This window comes from Oreochromis aureus, linkage group 3, assembly GCF_013358895.1.
Source record: "Oreochromis aureus strain Israel breed Guangdong linkage group 3, ZZ_aureus, whole genome shotgun sequence".
Lineage (NCBI taxonomy): Eukaryota > Metazoa > Chordata > Actinopteri > Cichliformes > Cichlidae > Oreochromis > Oreochromis aureus.
The window spans coordinates 29,430,331-29,453,638 of record NC_052944.1 but is presented as its reverse complement, the minus strand read 5'-3'; the positions used below and the strand labels follow the sequence as shown (position 1 = coordinate 29,453,638).

The following is a 23,308-nucleotide window of genomic DNA, read 5'->3' as shown; positions in this document are numbered from 1 at the left end:
GCGACCAGAGCACTGATATTCACCACTGTCACCCTTAGAGCTAATTTCTAATGCATAGACTTTGTGTGCGTTGTAGGAAACAAATTCTTGACTATCCTTGTTGATTTTGTATTCCCAGTCAGTGTCTTCACCTTCATTCATGTCACATATGAAGATAACAAACTCTTGAATAACAAAACTGGACCAGTTGGGTTCAATAGTTAGCACAGCATCTAGAATCCAACACAATCACACCATTAGAAATCTGAAACTCTTTTATGCACGAAACAATCTGTGTTTGTGTTCATAAAATGTTTGTTTTTTTAAGTTAATATGTCAGTTCTGAATAAATAAATACAGAATTACAGAAAGATAAAATGCTAAAGAGGGATGCAGTATGTGGAGATAAAAAATCATAAATAAAATAAAACAACCGTTCAGTCACCTTGAGTGTGTCCAGTGCAGAGGAGCGTACAGAGCACTACAACAAAGACAGAAACTTCAGACAGTGGTTCAAATAATCAAGTATGGCAAAAATAAAACACTTGAGGTTTTACCAGTGTCTACTACGATTGGTGACATTTTATATTATGATTTTAAATGCATCAAAATATCACTGATGGAGAAACAAACCTTTCTTAGATAAACTAAACCAGCTCCACTCTGATCTGAGTCACTGCACTAAAATCTAATCCAGTCTACAAACAACCATGTTGGTAACAAACATGAGAGTCCTCTGATCACATGACCAGAAATGGTGCAAATGACTGATGCTCTGTTCTTCTTACTAAAACATGTTTATGGATCAGTATGAATCAAACAATAGAAGTCAGTGATGTACTCACAGAATAGGCCCAGCTCACAGAGCAAAGTGGCTCCCATCCTCACATCCAGCAGTGACACGTCTGAAAACTTCTACAACTTTCTGTAAAGAGAGAGAGTGAAGCAGCAGCACAGCAGATACCAAAGAGCTGTGAAGGAAACAAAAACATTTTAACACTTCTTCTTTCAGCTTCCTTCCCTTTTTCAACAGAACTAACACACCTTAACAATATCTGGCCGCAGCATACTGTGACATGTTTATACTGTCCTGGTGCTGCACAAACTTATCAAGCAGTTTTTATCAAATGACCTGTCATACAAATATAGTGAAACTAAACAATACAAACACACCGATGATAATTTGCATTACGAAAGTATTTATTTTTTTTAACTTTGTTAAGTAATTAAACAGCTACAGATAAAATGACTTACATTAAACTGTAATGCGTTTTCCCCTGCTTATTTTAATGCAATACGCATAAATACAGTTAGTTAAACAATGACTGACAAGGTTGGGTGGGTTCTAACGTAGGTTTTAAAAGTGTTACAACCATCCCCTTCCCCAAGTATGAATAGTTTATTAATTTTGCATATGCTTATACTTTTACAGCATGCCTAGATAGTGGAAAAGAAAGAATGATACAGGTGTGTCTGCTGATATTTACAACAAAAAGCATCTGATGAAGTCTCAAAGAAGGGTGAGTCAGTTAAATTAGTGACTAAGGAACATGTGATCTGCCACATAACACTGAGCTAATACTACAAATCATTGCAAAGGCTGACAGAGTAACAGAAAAAATGCAAAAAGAATGTCTTATGAAAAATGAAGGCAATCAGAAGAAAAAGAAAGAGAAACCTGTTAAAGAAATGAAAACTAACCCTAAAGACTCTGACCTCAGATGATAAAAACCTTTGTCTGTATGGAGCCACTTGGCAGCTCAAAGCCAGAGGAAGTTTGGGTAAAATTACCCTGTGCAGTCATTGGGCACACTAAGCCTATACTCTAGGGTTACATGCACACTGCTATTGTATTTTTGATACAGATAATATGTAAGCTTTAAATGAGACTGTAGCAAGTATGACCCATGCTCAGCTACGGTCTCCTCTTCCAGCCCTGGCAGCTACCTTAAAAATAGGGGATGCATGATCATAATGAAAGGATCCAGTGACCTCCAGTGACACTACAGCCTGAACCCAGTGGTTCACCCATCCCTTGCAGCCACACCGCAGACCACACCCTATCACACAAATGTATATCTTTTTCGCATGGGACCAATTATAAAAATTTTGTTTATGAAGTATTTGTGGTGTTGTGAAAGTTTTTTCTGTTAAACTAATTTGCACACCTGCACAAAAGAGTGAATTTGAATTATGGCCAGTCGTAGAGAAATAAACACAAAACCTTTATTCCACTAAACCACTTCTTGAAGTACTTTCTCTGGTGTGGACTCAGTTTTTGCTTCTTTTGTCTAATTGCTATAATTATCTGCAGCATGTGTTACAACACACCCCAGTAATGGGGCAGGTTGTAGCAGAGGAACGCCATGAGGTCTGTGGTATTCTTGCAGGGTTTTGAATAGATGCCATTTACAGGAAGCAAAATTTGATGTTTTGTGTAAAAGTTTGAGAACTTTATTGCAAAAATATTTAAAAAAAAAAAACAAAAAAAACCCCCAGTAAATATCAACAAATATCTAAACAGTAAAAGTAAACTCCGCTCTGACTGCATGCTGTTACTCTACTGGAACTTATAACAGGTGTTTGTGATCCCTGTAAATTAATTTAAAGATGCTGGGAGATGAGGAACAGGCAGACCTAAGTTTGTGAAAAGTTTTTATTTTACTTTTTTTTCCTGTAGACTCATATGGGTCTTCAAATTATTAACAAATATCAAGCTAACACCAAGTTATAATGTTATAAGTTAGTAATGTGATTTTTACGGCTGCTGAGAGTGTCATCAATGGACTCTTTTTCTTTGTTAATTATAGTTGAGAGTTTTAACATATCAAACTTTAAAGCCAGACAAAACCTTTGAAATGCAGTATTCCTGGAAGTGTTTTAAATACTGAAATAAATGCAATGATTAAAAATAATAATAATGCCTAAAAACTTCACTAAGAACATTTTGTGGTCTTCGTCTGCTACTTGTCTGCATGTTCGGTTCGGTATGAGGTTTACCAGCAATAATAATTACACTCACAACCATCATTAGTGATTGTAGGCACAACTACTGTACACTCAGATTTTTATGGTATATGGTTACTCTCTTATTCAAATGATGGCTTGGAACTGATGTAGATGGATAAATTAAGAAAAGTAATTACAAGTTACTTTTGCACAATACTCAACATTTTGCTTACTTCCATTGCACTGTCTTGTGTCTGTATCGTCCTGCTCTGTCTAGTGTTGCACGGTCTTATCTTGTTTATTTTTGCACTTTTTGCACATTGCGTTTTATATTATTATATTATATATGTCCGTTATATGTGATCAGCAGGGTCTCGGAGGAATGCAGTCTCATTTCACTCTGTACTGTACCACTGCACATGGCTGAAATGACAATAAAAGCCACTTGACTTGACTTGAAGACAGCTGGGAGAGAATGCGACCAACGACGACCAAGTTTTATAGGCACTTTAAAAAACCATTAATAGATGAATAACTTATCAAATTATACTGATAAACAGAGGTGCCATACATACCGGGATAAATTTTCACATGTTAATGATCCTGGCACTTTTTCACAAAAAATGTGTGAAATGTGTGTCTAAAACAGTTCAATTTTTACGTTAACTGATAAAGCTGAACTTCACTAATGTTAGGTATCCCATTACATCAATGCAGACTCTTTTAAAATGTTTTTCCATTATGAAGAAATTGTGGTTTGGTGATAAATTCACCCACAGGAAGCGAGTGAAACTAACGTGTGAGTGAGTCCTGCTCACTCACTAAGCTTTTCTCGGCTGCTTAAAATGCAGCTCTAAAACTAAGGCATTCATAGATAACTGTTTATATAATTATGTAATAGCACCTTCTGATTTGTTCATGTTTGTTACATTTTTTAATTTAGCAGATTTTTTAAAAAGTTATATAATATCAGGAAAACAACTCAGTAAATATTTATGTAGCTTATGCTGCAAGAGTTTGTATTTTATATTCTTTCACTCATAATGTAATTTAGATAAACATAAAACCAATTGTGTTTTACAAAATGATGCACAGAATGACTGTTTTGTCCATGTGTTTTGGCTTTTGGAAAAACATATGACAAATCACATCTATGGGTTCTGTAACAGTGAGAAACTGGGAGACAATCTGAAAAATATCGTGGAGCAATTTTGTTATTGTTATAGGTTAGGGTTATGGATGTCTATCCACACAGAGACAGACAACCATTTGCACTCAGATTCACACCCACATTCAAACCTATGGACAATTTAGAGTTACCAGTTAACCTATCCCCACTAACTGCATATTTTTGGACTGTGGGAGGAAGTTGGAGTACCTGGAGAGAACCCACGCAAATGTGGGGAGAACATGCAAACCCCACAAAGAAAGACCCCAGCTTGGTGGTGGAATTGATCTTCTCAGGACCTTCTTGCTGTGAGGCAACAGTGCTAACCACGGGGCCACTGTAGTGGACATCCATCTATCCTCCTTAAAAGCAAATATATTCTCCCCACAGAGGACTAAAATGAATTTCTGGCTCTTGGGAGGATATGCAACTAAAACATATAGAAAGTCATATGTAATACATGTAGCTGTACTTTTAACTGTAATGTGTCGGCATTTCAGCCCTTCAGTGTTGATTCTAGCACTTTTTCCCTTCTACTTTGTTTTTCAGTCAGGAATCAGACATCATGCCACACCAGAACTAATGTGTTTATGAGCAGATGACTTTTGTCATACACTTTACAAAATTTTATGGGTGTAAACTCTTTGAGTTTGTATACTGTTTAGTATCGTGTCAGATAACTCAAACTGTTTTTCTACACAGATAATGTCCTTAAAGTTTAGATATTTTAAATTGCAGAAAACATTTAAAATCATGGTACTGACTTCTTTAATAACCACCATAATAACTATCAAGCCAAAATGGCACATGAAATAAAATGTAAAGTCTCCTGTAGCAGTGATATCACCTTTAATCGTTCCTGAGTTACTATTTATTGCGTCATATGTTGACAGGGAACACATACAGGATATACAAACAGATTACTCACATGTGCATGTTTACATATATACATATACACACACATGCACACATAACATAAAGAACCAAGATAAACTAAGACAGAACAGACCCGTAGCCAGTTTCAAAATGACCCAAAAGCCTGTGAAAATACCTAGATCTTCAAGATTGATTAAAAATTTCCAAAGAGAAGGGGACTTTACAAAGAGGAAGACTCTGAGAAAGACCTGTGGCCTTTAGGTTTTAAGTGGAAGTGTGGGACTAGTAAAATAATCTCACTGGAGGACCACAGAGTTTGAGTGGATAAGTGCAAAAGTATAAAAAATCAAAGAAGCAGCTTTAACAACAATTCAGACAACTATGAGAACTTCAGATGCAAACCCCCAGCTGTCACATGGCAAAAGGTGGGATACACTCGGAACGTGTTAGCTAACACAGAGTCAGATGACTATGGACACTCACATACACAGCCATGCATGTCTTTGGACTGTAGGAGGAAGCAGAGTACTCTGAGAGAACCCACACAGGCACAAGTAGAACATGCAAGCTGAACACAGAAAGGTCCAACTAGGCCGGTCGATTCAAACGCAGGACAATCTTGCTGTAAAGCTGAAGCTTCTTTCTATGGACCTGGACAAAAAAAATGACATATATTATATATAGATGAACACACACACACAAACACACAACAGACTTGGTATGCTTATATTACCAAGAGTTGTTTGTTTTCCTATTTTCTGACTTCAGAATAAATAGCGCATTCTGCTGCTGCCTGATATGGTCTACCTGTGAATGGAGAAACCAGTTACGGTCCAGATTATGTTTGTTAGATGTTACATAAAATACAAAAACAATCAAGTTTAACGAAAATGAACAGAGAACTTAAATTGAATTGAGTGCTAGTTTAAAATACCTGCATTGTTCTGAGATTCACCTTTGTTTTTGTGCATTACCAGGGCATACAGCAGATTATCATCTAAAAGATAACAGAAAGGAGACGGTGTAATAATATTTCAGAAACTGAAATGTTGCAAAAGTGGAATCTAATTTAAAAAATATGTCCGTACATTTAAAAAAGGGACATTTTAAACGTTTTTTGTCAGTATCTTTTAAAAACTTTTGAAGATTTGGGTTAGTTAATCAAAACTGACCACGGACTTCAGAGTAGAGCGCTTCAAGCTGACATGCATTCTGGCTAACCCCAGGATCTGCAGAATCAACATGGGTTTGTTTGCACTGTGTTCTGTAAAATGTAGTATAGTAATAGAAAGAAAATAATGTTAAGAATAATGAAAAAAGTGAATAGAAATAATTGATAACTAATAAACATATATGCTATATGCATATATAATATATTATTTTGCGTTAGAAACTGAAGGCAGAATCAGATTTTAATCAATTGAAAAGGCCTCACCCTTTGGCTTTCAGATAAACCATGAGTAGGATAGCAATCAGTAAAATCCCACAAACAAATCCAATAATCATCTGCACAGTAAATGAAGACTTTATAGGCCTGGATACTGCTACAATAAAAAACAAATACATTTTATTTTTAAGTTTTATGCTCAGTTGTTTTCACAAAGTATGAATACTCACTACTATTAGTACATTAATGTGATTTAAAATGATCCATATTCACATAAAAACACCAAAAGTGTTGTTGCAGGGAGTTTTTGCAAAGAGAAGGGCTGAAGAAGAGTTTTAAACAAACTTACCCTTTACTGACATCCAGCTCTGTGGTGACAGTTTTCCTGAATACTCACACTTGTAAAAGCCTTCATCTGATTTTGACACTGCAGGGATATTCAGCTTCCCTCTGGTGTCATTGCTGATGAGGCTACCATTTCGAAAGAAAAGCACAGAGGATTTTAAAGTTGTGTTCCTCAGTTTGCAGTGGAGCGTAACAGCTTCTCCCTCAGTAACTGGGTGGACTGGGCTCACAAGAATGATATTGCTTTCTGTAAAACAGTCAGACAATGTCACATCAGAATACGTACTAGAGGACGGCCCTGGTTACAAAAGACTTGTAGAAAATTCAGAGCATTGTCTGACAAATGTTAAAAGACCTCAGCTGCCTCACAAAATAGAGACAGCTCTGGTCCATCCTGTAGAGTGGAGTTGTGCTTTTAACCCACTCCAGTTTATTGTCAATGTGTACTCCGAGGTATTTTTTGTCCTCCACACTGTCGACCCCCTGGATTAGAACAAGGTTTACTGGTTTCCTGGTCCTCCTAAAGTCCACAGTCACTTCCTTGGTTTTTGTCACATTGAGTTGCAGATTATTCTGCTCCAACCACGAGACAAAGAGTGAACTACAGCCTGATACTCTGTCTCATCATCCCCACCGATGAATTCACCCTTCGCAGAGTTATCAGAAATCATCTGAAGATGGCAGGTCTCAGTGCAGTGGCTGAAGTCTGTGGTGTAAAGGATAAATAAGTGTGGTGACACACAAAATTTAAGACGCACATATTGCGGTCTTCCTGTCCTGTAATCAACAATCCAGGACACAAGAGAAGCATCCATCTGCATCACTGTCAGCTTATCACCCAGGAGGGCCTGATGGTATTGAACATGCTGTAAAAGTCAAAAAGTGTGACCCTCACAGTGCTTGCTGGCTGGTCCAGATCGGCATAAACACAATTGAGAAGTTAGATGATGACATCTGCTGATGTCCAAAGTGGAGCTACTAAGATAAGTGAAGAGGTTCCTAATGTGGCCTGTCTATAGATCGGAGCTGGTCGATGATGGAGGCACAGCCCTTGATGAGGCAGGGACTCGCCCCATCTGTCCAGTAGACTTCCCCGAGTGGAGTCTTATTATTTGTCGCTGGACCTGGTCGTGAGTGAAAGTGATGGGTGGGGGAGGGGTGTCTGTTCTTTCATACTAGATTATGGTGCAGTGAGGAGAGAGGGAGAGAGTTGCATGGCTGTGGGTTGCAGGCTGACTACAGCTAAGTGAGAAGAAGGGTGAGCATTAACTGCAGTGTCGAATCTGTTGATGATTTGACACTGCTGAATGTAACTGACAAGACAGAGCAAGTAAATTGAACATCACGTCACATGAAAAGAGGGACTGTCAGAGCAGGAAGTGACTAACAGAGACCATAACGATGTACTAATATTGCAAACAAATTTTTAAAAAACAACACTTAAACACAAGAAACCAAATACTACAGAAAACTTTAAATACTGTATTGGAGACACAGGACCATGACAGGAACAGGAGACTACTAAAATAAAACGGGAAGTGACTAAACAAAGAAGCACCTAAGACATGGATCTAAAGAGCTTGGAAAGTTTTGGGGTTAACCTTGGCCGACTGACAGGGACAGAGATTTAATAACAGATTTAATACAGGGAGAATTGAAACCAATGAAATTTGCAAAAGTCTAAAGACAAAAGTGAGCAGATAACCATAAAGAACCAAACCTGAAATAAATAAAATTCAAAACTCAAAGACTCAGAACAATTAAACACACAAAAGGTAAATACAAAAATTCAAAACTCAGGCAGAAAGATTGGGGCCTGTGGTAATGTAAGGCAACAGAAAGGTCTGATGACTTACTGGAGGCATGTTTTCACATTAATGACAAATTGAGCAAAAAATAATAAGATAAAGGTGAGGAATGCTACGCTTGCATTTTTATATTTACACAAACATAACCTTAACACTTTCAAAAATATAATCTTATTGACTGAAATTATGCTTACTGTGACACAATGTGGGCAGAAACTGCAGAGTCATACAGACAAAAAAAAAAAAAAAAACCCCGAAAAAAAGGATGTAAAAATACTTACTTTGCACTGTGATGTTGACAGCATTGCTGAAGCCACCCAGTTTAGACTCACACCAGTACACGGCTGGTTTGGCTGTAGCATTTTTGATCGTGCAGGTGGATCCATTCATTGTTCCCCAGACAGAACAGTTTGCAAGGTAGCCTGCTTCACTCAGCCTCATCACTCTCCACTCAGGTTTTTCCTCACAGCGCAGTGAGACAGACTCTTCAGAGAAGTGCTGCACTCTGTCAGGAGTCACTTTGACGGTTGCAGATGATGAACTAGAATCTTAGAAACATCATGTAATGTGGGATCAAAACAGCCACTGAGATATTATAAAAATTAGGAATCTAAATGTTTCTTGGAGTAACTGTATTAATAGAAGCTGTATTGTTATGCATCATGGCAATGATATTACATTCAAACTTACCTGCAGACCAAACAAATACAGGTTTGCTGTACGAAGTAAAATGCTCTGGCTGTTGTCTTCCAGCTCTACATGCGTATCCTGCCGTCTGTTTCTGGCCATGAACAATGTAGGAATTTTGTGCAGTTCCATGTTTACCACCTGGTAGCAGCTCAAAGTAGTAGGCCTTGCTTGAATTTTTGAAAAAAGCCTGATACCAGTAGAACCTCGATTCTGCAGAGTGATTTCTAACACTGCAGTGTAGAGTCACTGATGCCCCAGGACTCAGCCATGATGAAGACACCCTGAGATCAGGTTTGGGTTTATCTTTTAAAATGAACACATGCATGTCCACGTTAGTAAAGCAAACAATACTCAGCAGTTCTTGAATATATTTTTGTCATTTTCTTACACAATCTTTAGTAACTATGTTAGTTTTGTGTTCCTTGTCGCAATACATTGTCAAAGAAACTGATCAAGTAGCAAAGATGAGTAATCACAGCACACATAAGTAGTGTTTGTGTTAAAGAAATAAGATGCAGAATTACTGCCTAGAATGGCAGTAATTCTGCAAGTAAACTATGGCTGATGGTATTTATGTGATATATATCTATCTGAAGTGATGCAACAGAAACAAAAGAAAAAGCATGCAATCACCTTGAGCTTGTCCGCAAGACAGAAATGTGTTCAGCACTGAAATAGAAGTTAATACTTATAAAACTTAAAATTAACCTTGCATTTAAAACTTCCTGGTGGTTTACTGATGACAGTATTATGTGTAATAAACAGTGTCACTACTAAGTGTTACACCTGCGCCAGCTAGCCTGCATTAACTAAACGGTGATCCCAGTGAAGTGGATAAAAATACCATACTGTCTGTGCTCTTAAAGAAACTTATACAAAAATAGACATTGCATAATGTAAATATTCAGTATACTCACAAAACAACCCAGATGCACAGAACAAAGCATGTCCCATCCTGATATTCAACACTGAAAATGGTGAAAATGTCTCTGTACTTGTGAGAAATGTTTCCACTTTGATGCTCTGGTGCATATGAACAAGATAAAAAGAGAAGTGTGGGTGAAAGGAAGCTATATCTCTTATCAGCGTGAGCACACTTGCTTTCTGCGGAGTCCTTTTCTCAGACCACACCATCTCTCCTCCCTTTCCTGTTTTAAATAAAGCTCTGACAACTGCAGTTGTATTGAAATGCCCACTTCGTTATGAGGAACCACAAATACTTCAGTTTTGAACATGGCCCCTGTCAACACAATAATGATAAATAGTAACTTATGAATAGTGACTTGACAGCTGCATGAGGGTTTACATTTTATTTCATGTGTCATTTTTGGCTTGATAATTATTGTGGCTGTTATTAGAATAAGTCGTGAGAATAGCTTTAAAGGGTTAAACTAATGTTTTCTGCAATTAAAATAATAACATTTTCAGGACATTGTCTGTGTAGAAAAAACAGTTTAGAGCAAAATGAATAATATACTGTATTTATGAAATACATTTCTACATAATATATGTAGGAATATGTATGAAACAGTAGCTTTGACTGCTATTTTTAGTCCCTATTTAGGATTACAAAAGATTACACGCTGCAGCTTTATGAAAAAGGCACAACAGTTATACATTGTAAAGCCTTCAGAAATGCAATTTGTACTAAGCTGTTACTGTGATACTGCAGGGTTCAGCAGACAGGTTGCAGTCAAACACTGACTGATAGGTCTTGGAACCATTTCTGCCAAAGGTTAACATGGATTCAATAAATTATAAATGACATAATATCACCCTCTAGTGGCTATCTGCTGTAAACACAGTCCATCATTGTACTGTGCTTTGTGTTATAAGATTGACATAGGAAATATGGGACAAAGAGCTAGAGCTGTATAGCAGAGTAGAGTGAGTGATTTATTTATTTTTTAGGCTTGTATTTCTGAGATTTCTTCCTATTAAAAAGAAGTGTTTCTGGAGGGGGTGGTCTGACTTTTTTTTTGTTTCTGTATTATTATTTTTGTGATTTTGATGCTTTAAAAATAAAACTGAATTGAATTGCATGTAAAGTTAAATATTTCATTGTTTACATTTGTTACAATTTTGATGATTACAGCTTACAGCCTAAAAAAAACATCTAACAACTGCAGACATATATTTCAAGTCAAGCGGCTTTATTGTCATGTCAACCATATACAGTGGTTCAGTACAGAGTGAAACAAGACAGCATTCCTCCAAGAACTTGGTGCTACATAAAACAGTAAATCAATACAGGACTACATAAAGTGTACACTACACTACATTGGGTCAATACCAAAATGTTGTAGTGTTGCCCATCATTAATGCAGGATGCATAGCAAAGCATGTAGAAAGCAACAAAAAATGACTCAAGAAATCATGCTATATCCTGGCTTGCAAGTCAGAAGGCTTTAAACAAAAATCCAGACAGACAGCAATGGAGAGGTGTGACTGCAGAAAGGAGGGCAATTTTATAACCAAGCTCACTCAGAACAGGGGTACCTCAAGCCCAGGTGTTCCAACATTATATGCAGAGACGAAAGGATAAAGCTGTTCAGTTGGTCTCAAAATTGCGGGAAAAAAAAAGTTACTTGGTTGAATTTTGACCAACCCAGCTTGCCAAAATTTTGAGATTTTGAGAGTCTTGGTCTGAAAATAGTATTTTCCCATTTTCAGTGAAGATCGGAAGAAAAATGGTGCATGAGCAAATTATTAGGTCCAATAAAGAGGAAAATTTTTATAGCGGAGAATTTACTCTGATTGGATTTTCTAAACACTCATTTTTCAAAATAATAGAACCCCAGTACTAAATGTCGATTAACTTTAAGCTGTCTCTATGATTTGCTATTCATATTGTATACATGGTCATTTATTTGAAAGTTACCAAAGATAAATCCTTTACATTTTTACAATTATATTGTACAGCTATATCATGATAGAACAAAAACACTGCTCAGGCCAAAATAAAAACCCAAACTATAACTGCATACAATTTCCATGAAGAAATGCATTTATTCACACATTTAAATCCATACCGTATTATAGCAGTCCTCTTTTAGGTAATGTTCAAAAACTTTCAATACATGCATTTATAGTATTCCTTTGTGCCCATAGAGGAACCTATCTTATGTTACACTCTAAAAGCTAACTTTATATCATGTTTTATTATTAAGTGAATACAGATAATATGAACACTAAATGAAAACACCTTGTCTGTACCATATATTATATATATATATTGTATACTGTATATTATAATGATGATGACTATCACTAAAAAAATTGTACAAAATACAGAACAAGCTACAGACATTTCTGTATAAGAGGCGCATACAATGGCTTCAAAAAAAAAAAAGCTCGAGGTTGGTTTTACTGCTACAATTCGGCTCAATGACCTGTAAAACAGCCACAAAAAGGACACAGGGATTATCATTTAGTAACAATATTATGAGCTAAAGAATACAAATAAATCACTAAGTATAACAGTCATGTTAGCTTAATTACAGAGGAACTTCCTAATTTGACTTCAGAATAAACTGCTTCATCAGCTGATGCAGGACTCGAGTTTACTGTGACTGGAGAGAATATTATTTAAAAGGCTTAGCTGTAAACTCATAATAAAAAGTAATTCTTTAACTCACAGGTCAATGAGTATGACATATTAGTGATACAAACTAAAATGCATTCAAGTAAAAATAAGTAAAGCAGATTTTCATGTTATTTTTCCAGTCAAATTTTAAGCTCATCACTGGAGAGGATGGCAGGCTTTACTTACCCTGGTTGTTCTTGGTTGCTTTTTTATTGTGACGGTTGACCTGAGCATACATTGGACTGTCTTCTAAAAAGAAATGAGATCTCAGGATGCATTTATGCCGCAGAGAAAACAATGATATACAGCTGCTGAACTTGTGGACAGCCATAGAAGTTGACATAAATCGTATGAATTTCATAATATTCTATATTATTATTATTATTATTACACAAAGCTGTGTGTGTGTGTGTTTGTTTGTTTGTTTGTTTGTTTGTTTGTTTTAGCCCCCCTGTATGGCAGCATTCCTGGAAGCATATTCATCAAACTCTGACTTTAAAACCAAACAACAAGTTCATTAACTCTGAAATTGTCGACTCTGAGTCTTCTGTTCCAGAACAGCTGATCAGAGTCAGTTCAAATCTGAATATGTTCACCCGGTGTTAAGCGCATGCATGAGCAGAGAAAAAAGCAATCATCAATGGATCCCCAATGCTGCAATTGAACATGCCAATGGGTAAAAAAAAAAAATAGCAGATCATTCATTTTAATACAGAGGACCAAGAAGACAACAGTATATATATTTTTTTCTTAATCCTATCCTGTCTGGCAGCTTTTGCAATCAATGTCATGTCCTCAACAGTTGACCTGTCCCCAGTGGCTCAGTGCAGGGAGTGAGCACTGCTGTAAATAAGTCATTTAGGATTAATCTTGCACTGCAGATCGGGAGGAGAGCACTGCACGAGAGTCAGGAATTTTGCCTCGGAGGAAATCGCACTGTTTGTTGTAACACTGTAAATAAATTCACTGCTGCAACCAGGAAAGTCCTGCATTTGGGTCCTGTTCCTAACTAAATGTGATAAACTGTTCCAAACACATTTTGGTTTTCAAGATCATCTCTATAAATTCGCTATAGGCTCTTCCTTTTCAGGGATTATCTGTTTATTTTGTCATTTCTATCCATGTTATTTCAATTATTACATTGTATATGGTACACAATATGACAATGTCTAAGGCAGGACAGCCGGGCAGGGGGGGGGACCTAATAAAAGGAAAGAGTACAAATAGAAATGCACAATGTATCACCAACCTGTAATAAAAATGAACATACAGCACCTGGAACACAAAAATGTGAAAAATGCACCTATACTTGGTACTAACTGAATGAATGTGGAAGCAGTCATGTTAAGTACACAAAAAAGCAAACTAATTCAAGTCTAGGATTTCAGTTCTTGTAAAAACATAAACTTCTGCAAATTAATTCACTCAATGCATCTTTATGAATGAGGAAATGAAAGTGAGTGTCAATCAGCTAGTTCAAGTCTGGAAGGAGGGAGAGTCAGAGAAAATCAGAGTTTATAGAAGAAAACCTGCCAGTGAGCAGGTTAGGTTTACAGAGTCTGTCACCCCAGAAACCGACTAAGAGTTGAAGTTAACACTCTTTCTGGAACAGAAAACCCCAGTTTCACTCATTACAACTCAGAGCTGTTAGCTAACCCTGCTTCCTAGAACAGGACAGACACTAGATAATGCAGAAGCTAGACTATAAGACAATCTATGGGTGCACCAACTCTTTGTGTAAGGTACAGATAAAGAGACACTACCAAAAAATCTCTTTGAGATTCGAAGGACCATTAATGCAGAATAAAGACATAAAATAAAAATAAAACATTGCTGAAATCTTACTGCTTTAAAATAATAGCTGATGCATACAGTGGGCCAAAAATTGAAGAAAAAAAAAACCCCTAAACAAAACAACAACACACATCCACAACCCAAAAAGGATCAGGCGATTGACAAAGGCTAGCAAACATCAATATCACAGCTTTTGTTAGTGATTTAAACTGTGAGTGCATACAAACAAAAAAGTAAAATAGATTCACAATTTTAGAATTCACAATCATTAATTATGACAGTAAATTATTAATATAAACTAAAATGCATACACAAATAAGACAAAAGACTTCATTTTTAATCAGAAATTATTATTTTTATAATAATTATTAAATTCAACACAGGAGATTATAGCAGGCTTTACTTACCCTGGTTTTCCTTAGCTTTTGCTTTATTGTGACGGTTGATCTCAGCATATGTTGGAATGTCTTCTATAATAAGAAAGGAGATTTGAGAATACATTTCTATCAGTGGCTCACTGGCTTACTAAGAATTTTGATTCCCTTGTAGTTGGAGCACACCCTCTGGCCCCCCTTTCTTAGTAGGGGAACCAACAACAGTGAGTGTCCCAGTCCAGAGGCAATGCCCTGATGTCCATGCAATGTTGCAAAGGAATGTCAACCAAGACATTGGTTGACATTACAACATACTGATCCTCAAGGAACTCATGGTGAATCTCATGCACCTCAGGGAACCTGCCACCAAGGACCTGTTTAACTACTGACTCCGCCCCAGTGATGGGTGAGTCATCCCCTCACCCCAGACTCATCCCCTCGGCCTTTAAATAAAGAGAATTGGGTGTATATGTTTTGTTTGGGATTTTCCCCAGTTTACACAAATGTGTACATATAGGGTCAAAAGTATACATACACTCTTACAAATATTTTGGTAAGAGGTCCTTCAGCAAGTTGCACCTTGATCAAGTGCTTTGGGTCACAATAAGCACGCTTCTGGATTAATTTTTGAGATCAAGCTTTTGGGAAGGCCATTCCAGAAGGTTACTTTTAGCCTGCTTTATCGATTAAAAAAATAACTTTGATTGTGGTTGTAATCATTGTCCTGTTGAAACACTCAGTTGTGCCCAAGTTTAAACCCTCTAGCTACTGAGTAAGGGTGAAGTTTAAGAATTTGGAGGTAGTCCTCCTTTCATTATTCTAACCACATCCAGACCTTGGCAAGGTGGTGAGAAATTTGAATAACTTGTACTTACATACAGTTGTTTAGGACTGACCCATTGGAAAGTTCATTCCAGAAGCTCAAAGTTCTGACATTAGCCCAATTGAAAATATGTTGACTACACTTAACTGTGTCAAAAGAAATTAATAAAAGCTGAGAACTACCATGATATTCATGCCATTGATGAGTGTATGTAAACTTTTGACCACAGCTATATATGTATGTACATATATACATGTATGTATGTATGTATATATGTATGTGATTAAACGTGAATGCACTTCTATAACTTATAGATTTTTATATAGACTTATATATTTATTACCGAGACTGCTTTCTAATCTGACTTCGGAGTAAAGTTCCTCATTAGTTGCTGCAGGACTTGGTTTTTCTGTGAATGGAGAGAAGATCATTTAAAGCACTGATCTGCAGTGTTATGATTACCAATTATAATGTACTTGAAAGGAAGACAATTGATATCTCTACTAAGGAAAAGAAAGAAGGAGTATGGTAGCATCAACTGATTTAGAAATCTTGATGTAAACTGTGAATATAGACATAAAAATGCATAAAAAGATTTATATTTTCAATAAAAGATAAGCATATTGAACAATATTCAGTGGGACTGATGACAGACATTGCCACTTGTTTCCTTTCTTTACTTTTTTTGTGACCTCAACATAAATCAGACTCACATGAAAAAAAAAAATAAGTCAGATTTTTTTCATCCAAAATGTGATACAGAGCTGTTGAATTAATAGACAGATTCAAAGGTGGACTAAAACTATTTTTAAGACACTGAAAAGAAAATCAGCTTTTTGTCACTGACACTGCAGCTAATGCATGCTTATTGATTTTATGTAAAAGATAAAACAATGTAACAAAAGATTTATTTGTTGTAAAAATAATTCTCAGCAATAAATATTATACCATTGTGAATCCTGTTTATTTCTCATTTAATAGTGTCATATTTGTAAGGAAAATGTATTTGTGAGTTGAGCAGCAGCAGAGCTGGGGTGGCTGTAGCTCAGGTGGTGGAGCGGGTCACCTACTCATCGGAAGGTTGGTTGTTCGATCCCAGGCTCCTTCAGTCTACATGCCAAATATCCTTGGGCAGGATATTAACCCCATTTTGCCCTCCGATGCATCCATCGGAGAGTGAATGCGAGTGAATGTTTGATAGAAACACTAAAAACCTTAGATAACGTGCTTGTATGATTGGGTTAGAACGCAGCTTAGAATGCACGAGTTGTATAAAGTGCTTTGAGTGCTCAGTGAGAGTAGAAAAGTGCTATATAAGAACCAGTCCATTTACCATTTAGTTGAGTATGTGGCCTACGTCTATGAAAAAAATCCATGCCAAATGTTCTCTGCCAGTGTAATGGTAAATGGACTGACTCTTATATAGCGCTTTTCTACTCTGCAGGAGTACTCTAAGCACTCTTTACAACATCCCACATCACCCAATCACACCCATATGTTCAGGTTCTAGTGCACAAGTTGCTAACACCAGTACAAGTGGGCCTGATGGTGAAGAACAATTATGGCAGGGCCTCCTGGCAGCTCCATGAGACTGGAGATTTGATTTGTGAAATTTATTTTGGGAACAATGAGCTATCAGCTAAATCATCCTGCAAACATTAACTGCAAATCTGTAGAAGATGTTTCCTGAGTGCTGACAGGGTGAGGAAACGGTCTTATGTGGTGTGATCTTTTTGGGAAGACATCCTCCATTACAAGGATCTTCCTCTTCAATTTGGAGATGGTACCAGGGCCAACTCTGAATAACACTGGAACTTTTTGTGGAATTCCAGCTTGAAGCTGACCTATTGCATGGGCAATATCAGTCAAATGTGACATGCTTGGTGCAGATACCAACTGACTGCTGTAGCAGTCTATCCTCACAGGCGCTACTAATCAGGCCCCACTCAGTCACCTGACTGCCAGCCCCTGTAGTAGTTTTTCATGGGCACAACCCGCATACTCAGCTTTGTTGCTCAAATGCAATTTCCTTACAAATGTGGCACCATTTAAGGGACCATTTAACAGACTTCATTGCCAAGAAGCATTTTACAACAAAAAATAATCAACCACATAAAAACGTCCTCCTTTTTTCTCATATATTTTATATATATATATATACATATATACATATAGATATAGATATATAGATATAGATATATAGCATACAGTATGTATGAGTTCATGTACAACCTGCAAACAACCAGCAAAATAAAAAATCCAATGAATTTTGTTCTAGGAATATGAATAGAGAGTGGAAACATAGGAAAAAGCTATTTATCCGGGATGCATATATCTAAGAAAGCGATGGAAAGCAACTATAAATCACAAATTGGTTGAAAAATACTGTATATAAAGCAGGCAAATTTAATAATATCCAAATGATCTTCGATGTGTGCAAGATTCAACTCTGGCAATATTTATTAATCCTATGAAAGTAGTTAAGCTTGGTAACTGCTAAGCTGACCTGAAACTGCATGCAATGCAAACAATGAGACTGTTAAGACTATACCTTCAACTCCCACCTTCACCTCTGAGTAAATAGTATGCTCCTGTGATTTATGATGATTCTCTGTTTAGATAATCATATGAAAAACTATAAGAATTTAAACTTTCTCAACTATGAAAAATTATATATTCATGTTCAATGTTTTTTACATACTCACTCTTTTTTCCAACATGTTTAAGCTGAATTTCAGAGTATGTAACATCTTGTATTTTACCTGCACCTGAAATGCCAATATATCACACAAAATTAGTTTCCTTAAATTAGAAAAACAAAAATAAAAATACTAACAACAAGAAAATAGCTTTATTTGTAACTACTGTATATATTAAATCATCTCCAGTTTTTTTCCCCACATGGGTCACTGATTCATAGAGCTTAGCAGTACCTAAATTAAAAAATAATAATAATAATAAAATAACAAGCCAGGAGTACTTGTTATTTTGTGCCAAGCAGATATCACTTGTTTTTAGAGGTAATTACAAAGATAGAAAATCCTGAGGCTTTTTTAGAGATTAATGAAGATTTTAGATTCATACTGTATAAATAAAAATACATTTTCATCCATTGAAGTCATAATTATGTTGTAGTATGTGTAATTTATATACAACAATAACCTTTGTAGATTCTTTCAATCAAGTAATAAAGGATACAGTCAGGTATAAAAAAAAAAATCTGGTTTAACTCCGATCTGTTATTGTCATTTTACTTTAGTTCAACTGAAAAAAGTTTCAGTCTCACAGCTTTTGATTTTTAAATACATATTTTAAATAACATTCATTTGAAAACAGCTGACCAAAAACTGAAGCAAAGAATTAGAGTTAGGATAAATGAAAACTTAAAGAAGAACTGACCATGGTCAAGAGAGTTGTGTTTGTCAATTTCACTCTGGTTGACTACATGATTGGTGGTGGTCATTGGACTGTATGGCATAATAAAAACATAACAATTACATGCTAAAAGTCTGATAAACGCACGCATTGCAGGTTAATAAATATATTTACTACAATAAAAAAATACCAACCTAATAAAGCTTGAATCTGTAAAGAAGACAATTGTTTCACTGTTAATGTAAATAAAATTCCCTTTTATAATTGTCACAGTTATCTTTACATTTACATTTTGAAGTTTGAATCAAGGAAAAGGTCTCACCCTTTTTTTTTCTATAGTGATAAAACGAGAGCAGGACAATAATAAAGACAGAGATTCCACAAGCCAATCCAACAATCAACCACACAGGCAAAGAAGAGCATTCAGGACATAACACACCTACTGCAAATTCAAAGAAATAATAATAACAATAGAAACAATTTAAAAAATTATTAGGAAAAACATTTAAAATGGTAAGATAATTGCAAAAGTAGAACCAAATGACTTCAAACTTCAAAACAGCCATTTTTTTTTTATGGACAGCACATTACTTTATTGTTTATGATGACTGTACTTAATGATAATCATGCTAGTTCTCAAATATCAAAATGGTTCACAAAAAAAAAACATGCATCACATGTCTTGATCCTGCTCACCTTTAACTGACATCCAGCTCTGTGCTGACTCTCTTCCTGAGTACTGACACTTGTAGAAACCTTCATCAGACTTTGACACTGCAGAGATCTTCAGCTCCCCTCGGGTATCATTTTGAATAAGTTTGTCATTGTGATAGAAAAACACATTGGAAAGTATTTTTTGTGTTCTCAAACTGCAGCTCAGACTAACAGAAGCTCCCTCAGTCACAGGATGAACAGGACTCACCAGGATAGGACCATTACCATCATCTGTGACACAATCACACACAATTGTTTCAGTCACATCAGCTGGTGCACACTTTTAGAAAAAAAAAAGACATATAATATAGGAAGAGATAAGAATAGATACTGCTAATAAATACTGCTTGTCGTATTGGTTGCCGGGGTCTTAGGGTGTAGCATTTATTCTGTGGTTGTGAAGAGCTGAATCATGGTTGTTCAACCCTAGATGCTGGCTTGTTAACTTGGTTCAGACACAGCCAGGTGGAAACCTTTTGAGAGCCATCGATTTCTGGTCCAGTAGGGCACAGTCCCGCTTGTAGATCAGGTATTCAAGTCAGGGATGTATGTTTAACTTGTCTTACACAGGTGTAATAGTATATCAGAAAGCCTAATTTCTCCCATATGCTAATTATATACAGGGATGAGTGATGGGCATGGAATGGTAATCTTTGCATTGGACTCTTTGCTCCACCATTTGACCGATAAAAGAGGCTTGAACCCATTCTTTAGAATTCTTTAGAAGGTTGACACATTTGCTGTCAGACCATTTTACTGGAATCAGACCTTCACCAGACCTGTAATAACAGGCTCCATGGCCCTTCTTCATCAGGTCTTTGTCTGCCATCAGGGGAGCTCCACCGCTGTAGTTTGGTCATACAGTACCAATGCACCTGACACCCAAGGAGGTGTGCAAGTTCTGGACCAAGCTGAAACTTGTGAACAGCTGAGGTTCCTTTATGGGTTTGATTAGTGTTTTTTTCACAACTTTGGCCCCTTAGAGGTAGCTTCTGTTCCTTTTCACTGAGGGGAGCATTGAAGAATGTAGACCCCCCCCCCCGATACAGCAGCAAGTCGTGGATGATGCCAGATGAACTTGCTTGGCAAAACAATTTAAAGCCCCACTCATCTGGTTTGTTGGCAATATACTGGTGGAGAGTGCCAGCCCTGTTGGCTTCATATGAAACCATGACCTCAAACACACTGTGGTTGAAGGTGGATGGTATCATGAGTCTCATGCCACAGGACCATGTGATTTTTAGCCATACAATTGTTTAGCATCCATATAGTACTTATTAAACATGAAATTATAATTTTGACTACTTAGAAAAATTAATTTACCAGCTACTGTACTTTGGTTAAAGGGTAATTAGTTGTGATATTTGTGATTTCTACATGTTATTCTTGATTTTTACAGTATTTACTAATATATCTCTGTCTCTCTTCCACAGCATGTCTTTCATCCTGTTTTCCTTCTTTCACCCCAACCGGTCGCAGCAGATGGCCGCCCCTCCCTGAGCCTGGTTCTGCTGGAGGTTTCTTCCTGTTAAAAGGGAGTTTTTCCTTCCCACTGTCGCCAAAGTGCTTGCTCATAGGGGGTCATATGATTGTTGGGTTTTTCTCTGTATTTATTATTGTGCGATCTACTGTACAAAATAAAGCACCTTGAGGCGACTTTTGTTGTGATTTGGCGCTATATAAATAAAATTGAATTGAATTGAATTGACTCAGAAAGTTACAAAAATTACTTACTGGAAATTATTTCAGCACATTCTTGCTGTGATAAGAAGAGCCAACCATTTACATTCACAGTGCCTTCTGGTGGATTTTTTGGCATTACAGATGTAAACCAATTGGTAGAAAAGATTCAATTTCAGTGAAAGCCTCAGTTAGATATAGGGTCTGAAAATGTACTCTACCAGTTGGTTGAGCAGAACGCTAAAGGTTAAAAGAGGTTTTGTAAATACTTTAATTGTAAGTCATGGTTAAAGATATTTTAAATCATAACCCTAGATGTACCAAGTGATGCACTGTCATTTACTCCAGGATTTAAAGCTTAACACACATGTAAGAGCTATATTAAAAAAGATATTGTTGCTGTTTTATGATCATAATCGCTGATTAAATAGAAGCTAAAAAGGAAGTCACAATACATACACAAAGGAGAAAATTGTGTGAGAATCCTGTACTAAAATGGCGTTATATTAATCTACAGATTTACTAACGTGTTAGAGTAGTATTTTGAGAATTTTGATTTTATATCCATTATGGCCATTGAATACTGGGATTTCTAGATTTTAGGGAAGTAACATTTCTGTTTTACACATGCAAAGATTTTGATACTCCGGACTGACAGACTCTGCTTTTTCCTTCAGGAGCACCAACCTCCACCCAGTGGAGAACAAGTTGTCTTCAGCTTGTCCTGACTGCCCATGCAAGTCTTGTCCTCCACTGGGAAAGCAGTCAGTTTTGTCAGTTCTCAGGCGAAGAATAAAGTTGGAGTGAGAAGTGAGGTCTCTTATGTCATGTTTGTTTACCTCCACATTACTATAAAATAATTTTTACAGCCGTTTTTAGGATCTTTAGGTCTTTAGGATCACGAATGTCAATTTAAAAAAAATAAATAAATAAATAAATCTGACATTACAGAAAACCTAAATGGGTCAATGTTGTTGCCAATCATTCACCCAACTTAGGACCTAATGAAAATAATAACCAAAGACTTCTTGAAATGTAGTTTATAGAATATGTCTGTGAAGGTTCTCAGTCATCCAGGTCATCGTAGTCCAAGGAGCTTGGAAAGAAAAGCGTCTGGACTTCTTTAAGTTGCTTGAAGACATGGGATGGTGGGACCACTTGACCCTAGAACTGAAGAAGCTTCTCGGATCAGAGGTGAAATATCTTCAATCAACTTAAAGAAGTCCAGATGCTTTTCTTTCCAAGCTCCTTAGTTTATAGAAGTTATTTTGTTTTTGTTTTTTTTTGTTTTTTGATTAAAAAAAACAGTGGACCTAACTAAACATACTTTAGAGTTTAAATAAAAAGAATTACAATTATTTTTTTAAATGTATATTTTAAGCTAAAGTAATTTTAAAAGACTGAGTCATTTAAAGTGGAAAAAAAATATTACTGTACAATATTTTTACAGCAGTTTTGGGAAGGTCACATTTTTTTGTTTATAGGGTAAAAAGAGTCAGGTTTTTTTAAGGAAACATGTCTTTGCTTACAAAAAATGCTGTGAAACATATATTATGTAACCTTATTATTAAGTAAGACTAAACCATTTAAATTCGGGTTTTTATATGACATGCTAAAGGGGTGTAAAGTTGTGTAAAAATGGTGAATGAAATATTATTGTATGTTAAAAGAAAAAAATCTTTGAAATATAAAATCTGGCACTGGCTAAAATTTGGATGTAATTTGTTTCAATCAATAAAAATACTTTGTAGATATACCTA

General features: G+C 36.3%; 2 protein-coding genes across 5 annotated transcripts in view; both read right to left on the bottom strand.

Annotated features, from left to right (window-relative positions):
* Positions 1-5,204: 5,204 nt before the first annotated feature.
* LOC116317732 (low affinity immunoglobulin gamma Fc region receptor II-like) lies at positions 5,205-10,244 on the bottom strand. 4 transcript variants are annotated; one of them, XM_039609871.1, is made up of 10 exons: positions 10,120-10,244; positions 9,836-9,871; positions 9,203-9,505; positions 8,794-9,060; positions 6,709-6,951; positions 6,408-6,516; positions 6,145-6,236; positions 5,907-5,969; positions 5,706-5,779; positions 5,205-5,623 (listed from the first exon to the last, which is right to left on the bottom strand). In XM_039609871.1, the coding sequence occupies exons 1-9, from the start codon at positions 10,232-10,234 to the stop codon at positions 5,724-5,726; spliced, it is 1,284 nt and encodes a 427-aa protein (XP_039465805.1). In that variant the 5' UTR covers positions 10,235-10,244; the 3' UTR covers positions 5,205-5,623; positions 5,706-5,723. The 4 variants fall into 4 exon arrangements, with proteins under 4 accessions (XP_039465805.1, XP_039465807.1, XP_039465806.1 ...); XM_039609873.1 differs by having other exon boundaries at positions 5,928-5,969; XM_039609872.1 differs by having other exon boundaries at positions 6,408-6,513.
* Positions 10,245-11,334: 1,090 nt separating this feature from the next.
* The window catches only part of LOC120439137 (Fc receptor-like protein 5), a 31,709-nt gene continuing 19,735 nt past the window's right edge, over positions 11,335-23,308 (bottom strand). The window contains exons 9-17 of the mRNA XM_039609863.1: positions 19,851-20,099; positions 19,349-19,364; positions 19,179-19,246; positions 18,485-18,547; positions 18,331-18,390; positions 16,123-16,188; positions 14,990-15,052; positions 12,975-13,037; positions 11,335-12,594 (exon numbers count right to left, since the gene is read on the bottom strand). Coding sequence (XP_039465797.1) covers positions 12,587-12,594; positions 12,975-13,037; positions 14,990-15,052; positions 16,123-16,188; positions 18,331-18,390; positions 18,485-18,547; positions 19,179-19,246; positions 19,349-19,364; positions 19,851-20,099 — 656 coding nt within the window. The 3' untranslated portion in view covers positions 11,335-12,586. The remainder of the gene's footprint in view (positions 12,595-12,974; positions 13,038-14,989; positions 15,053-16,122; positions 16,189-18,330; positions 18,391-18,484; positions 18,548-19,178; positions 19,247-19,348; positions 19,365-19,850; positions 20,100-23,308) is intronic.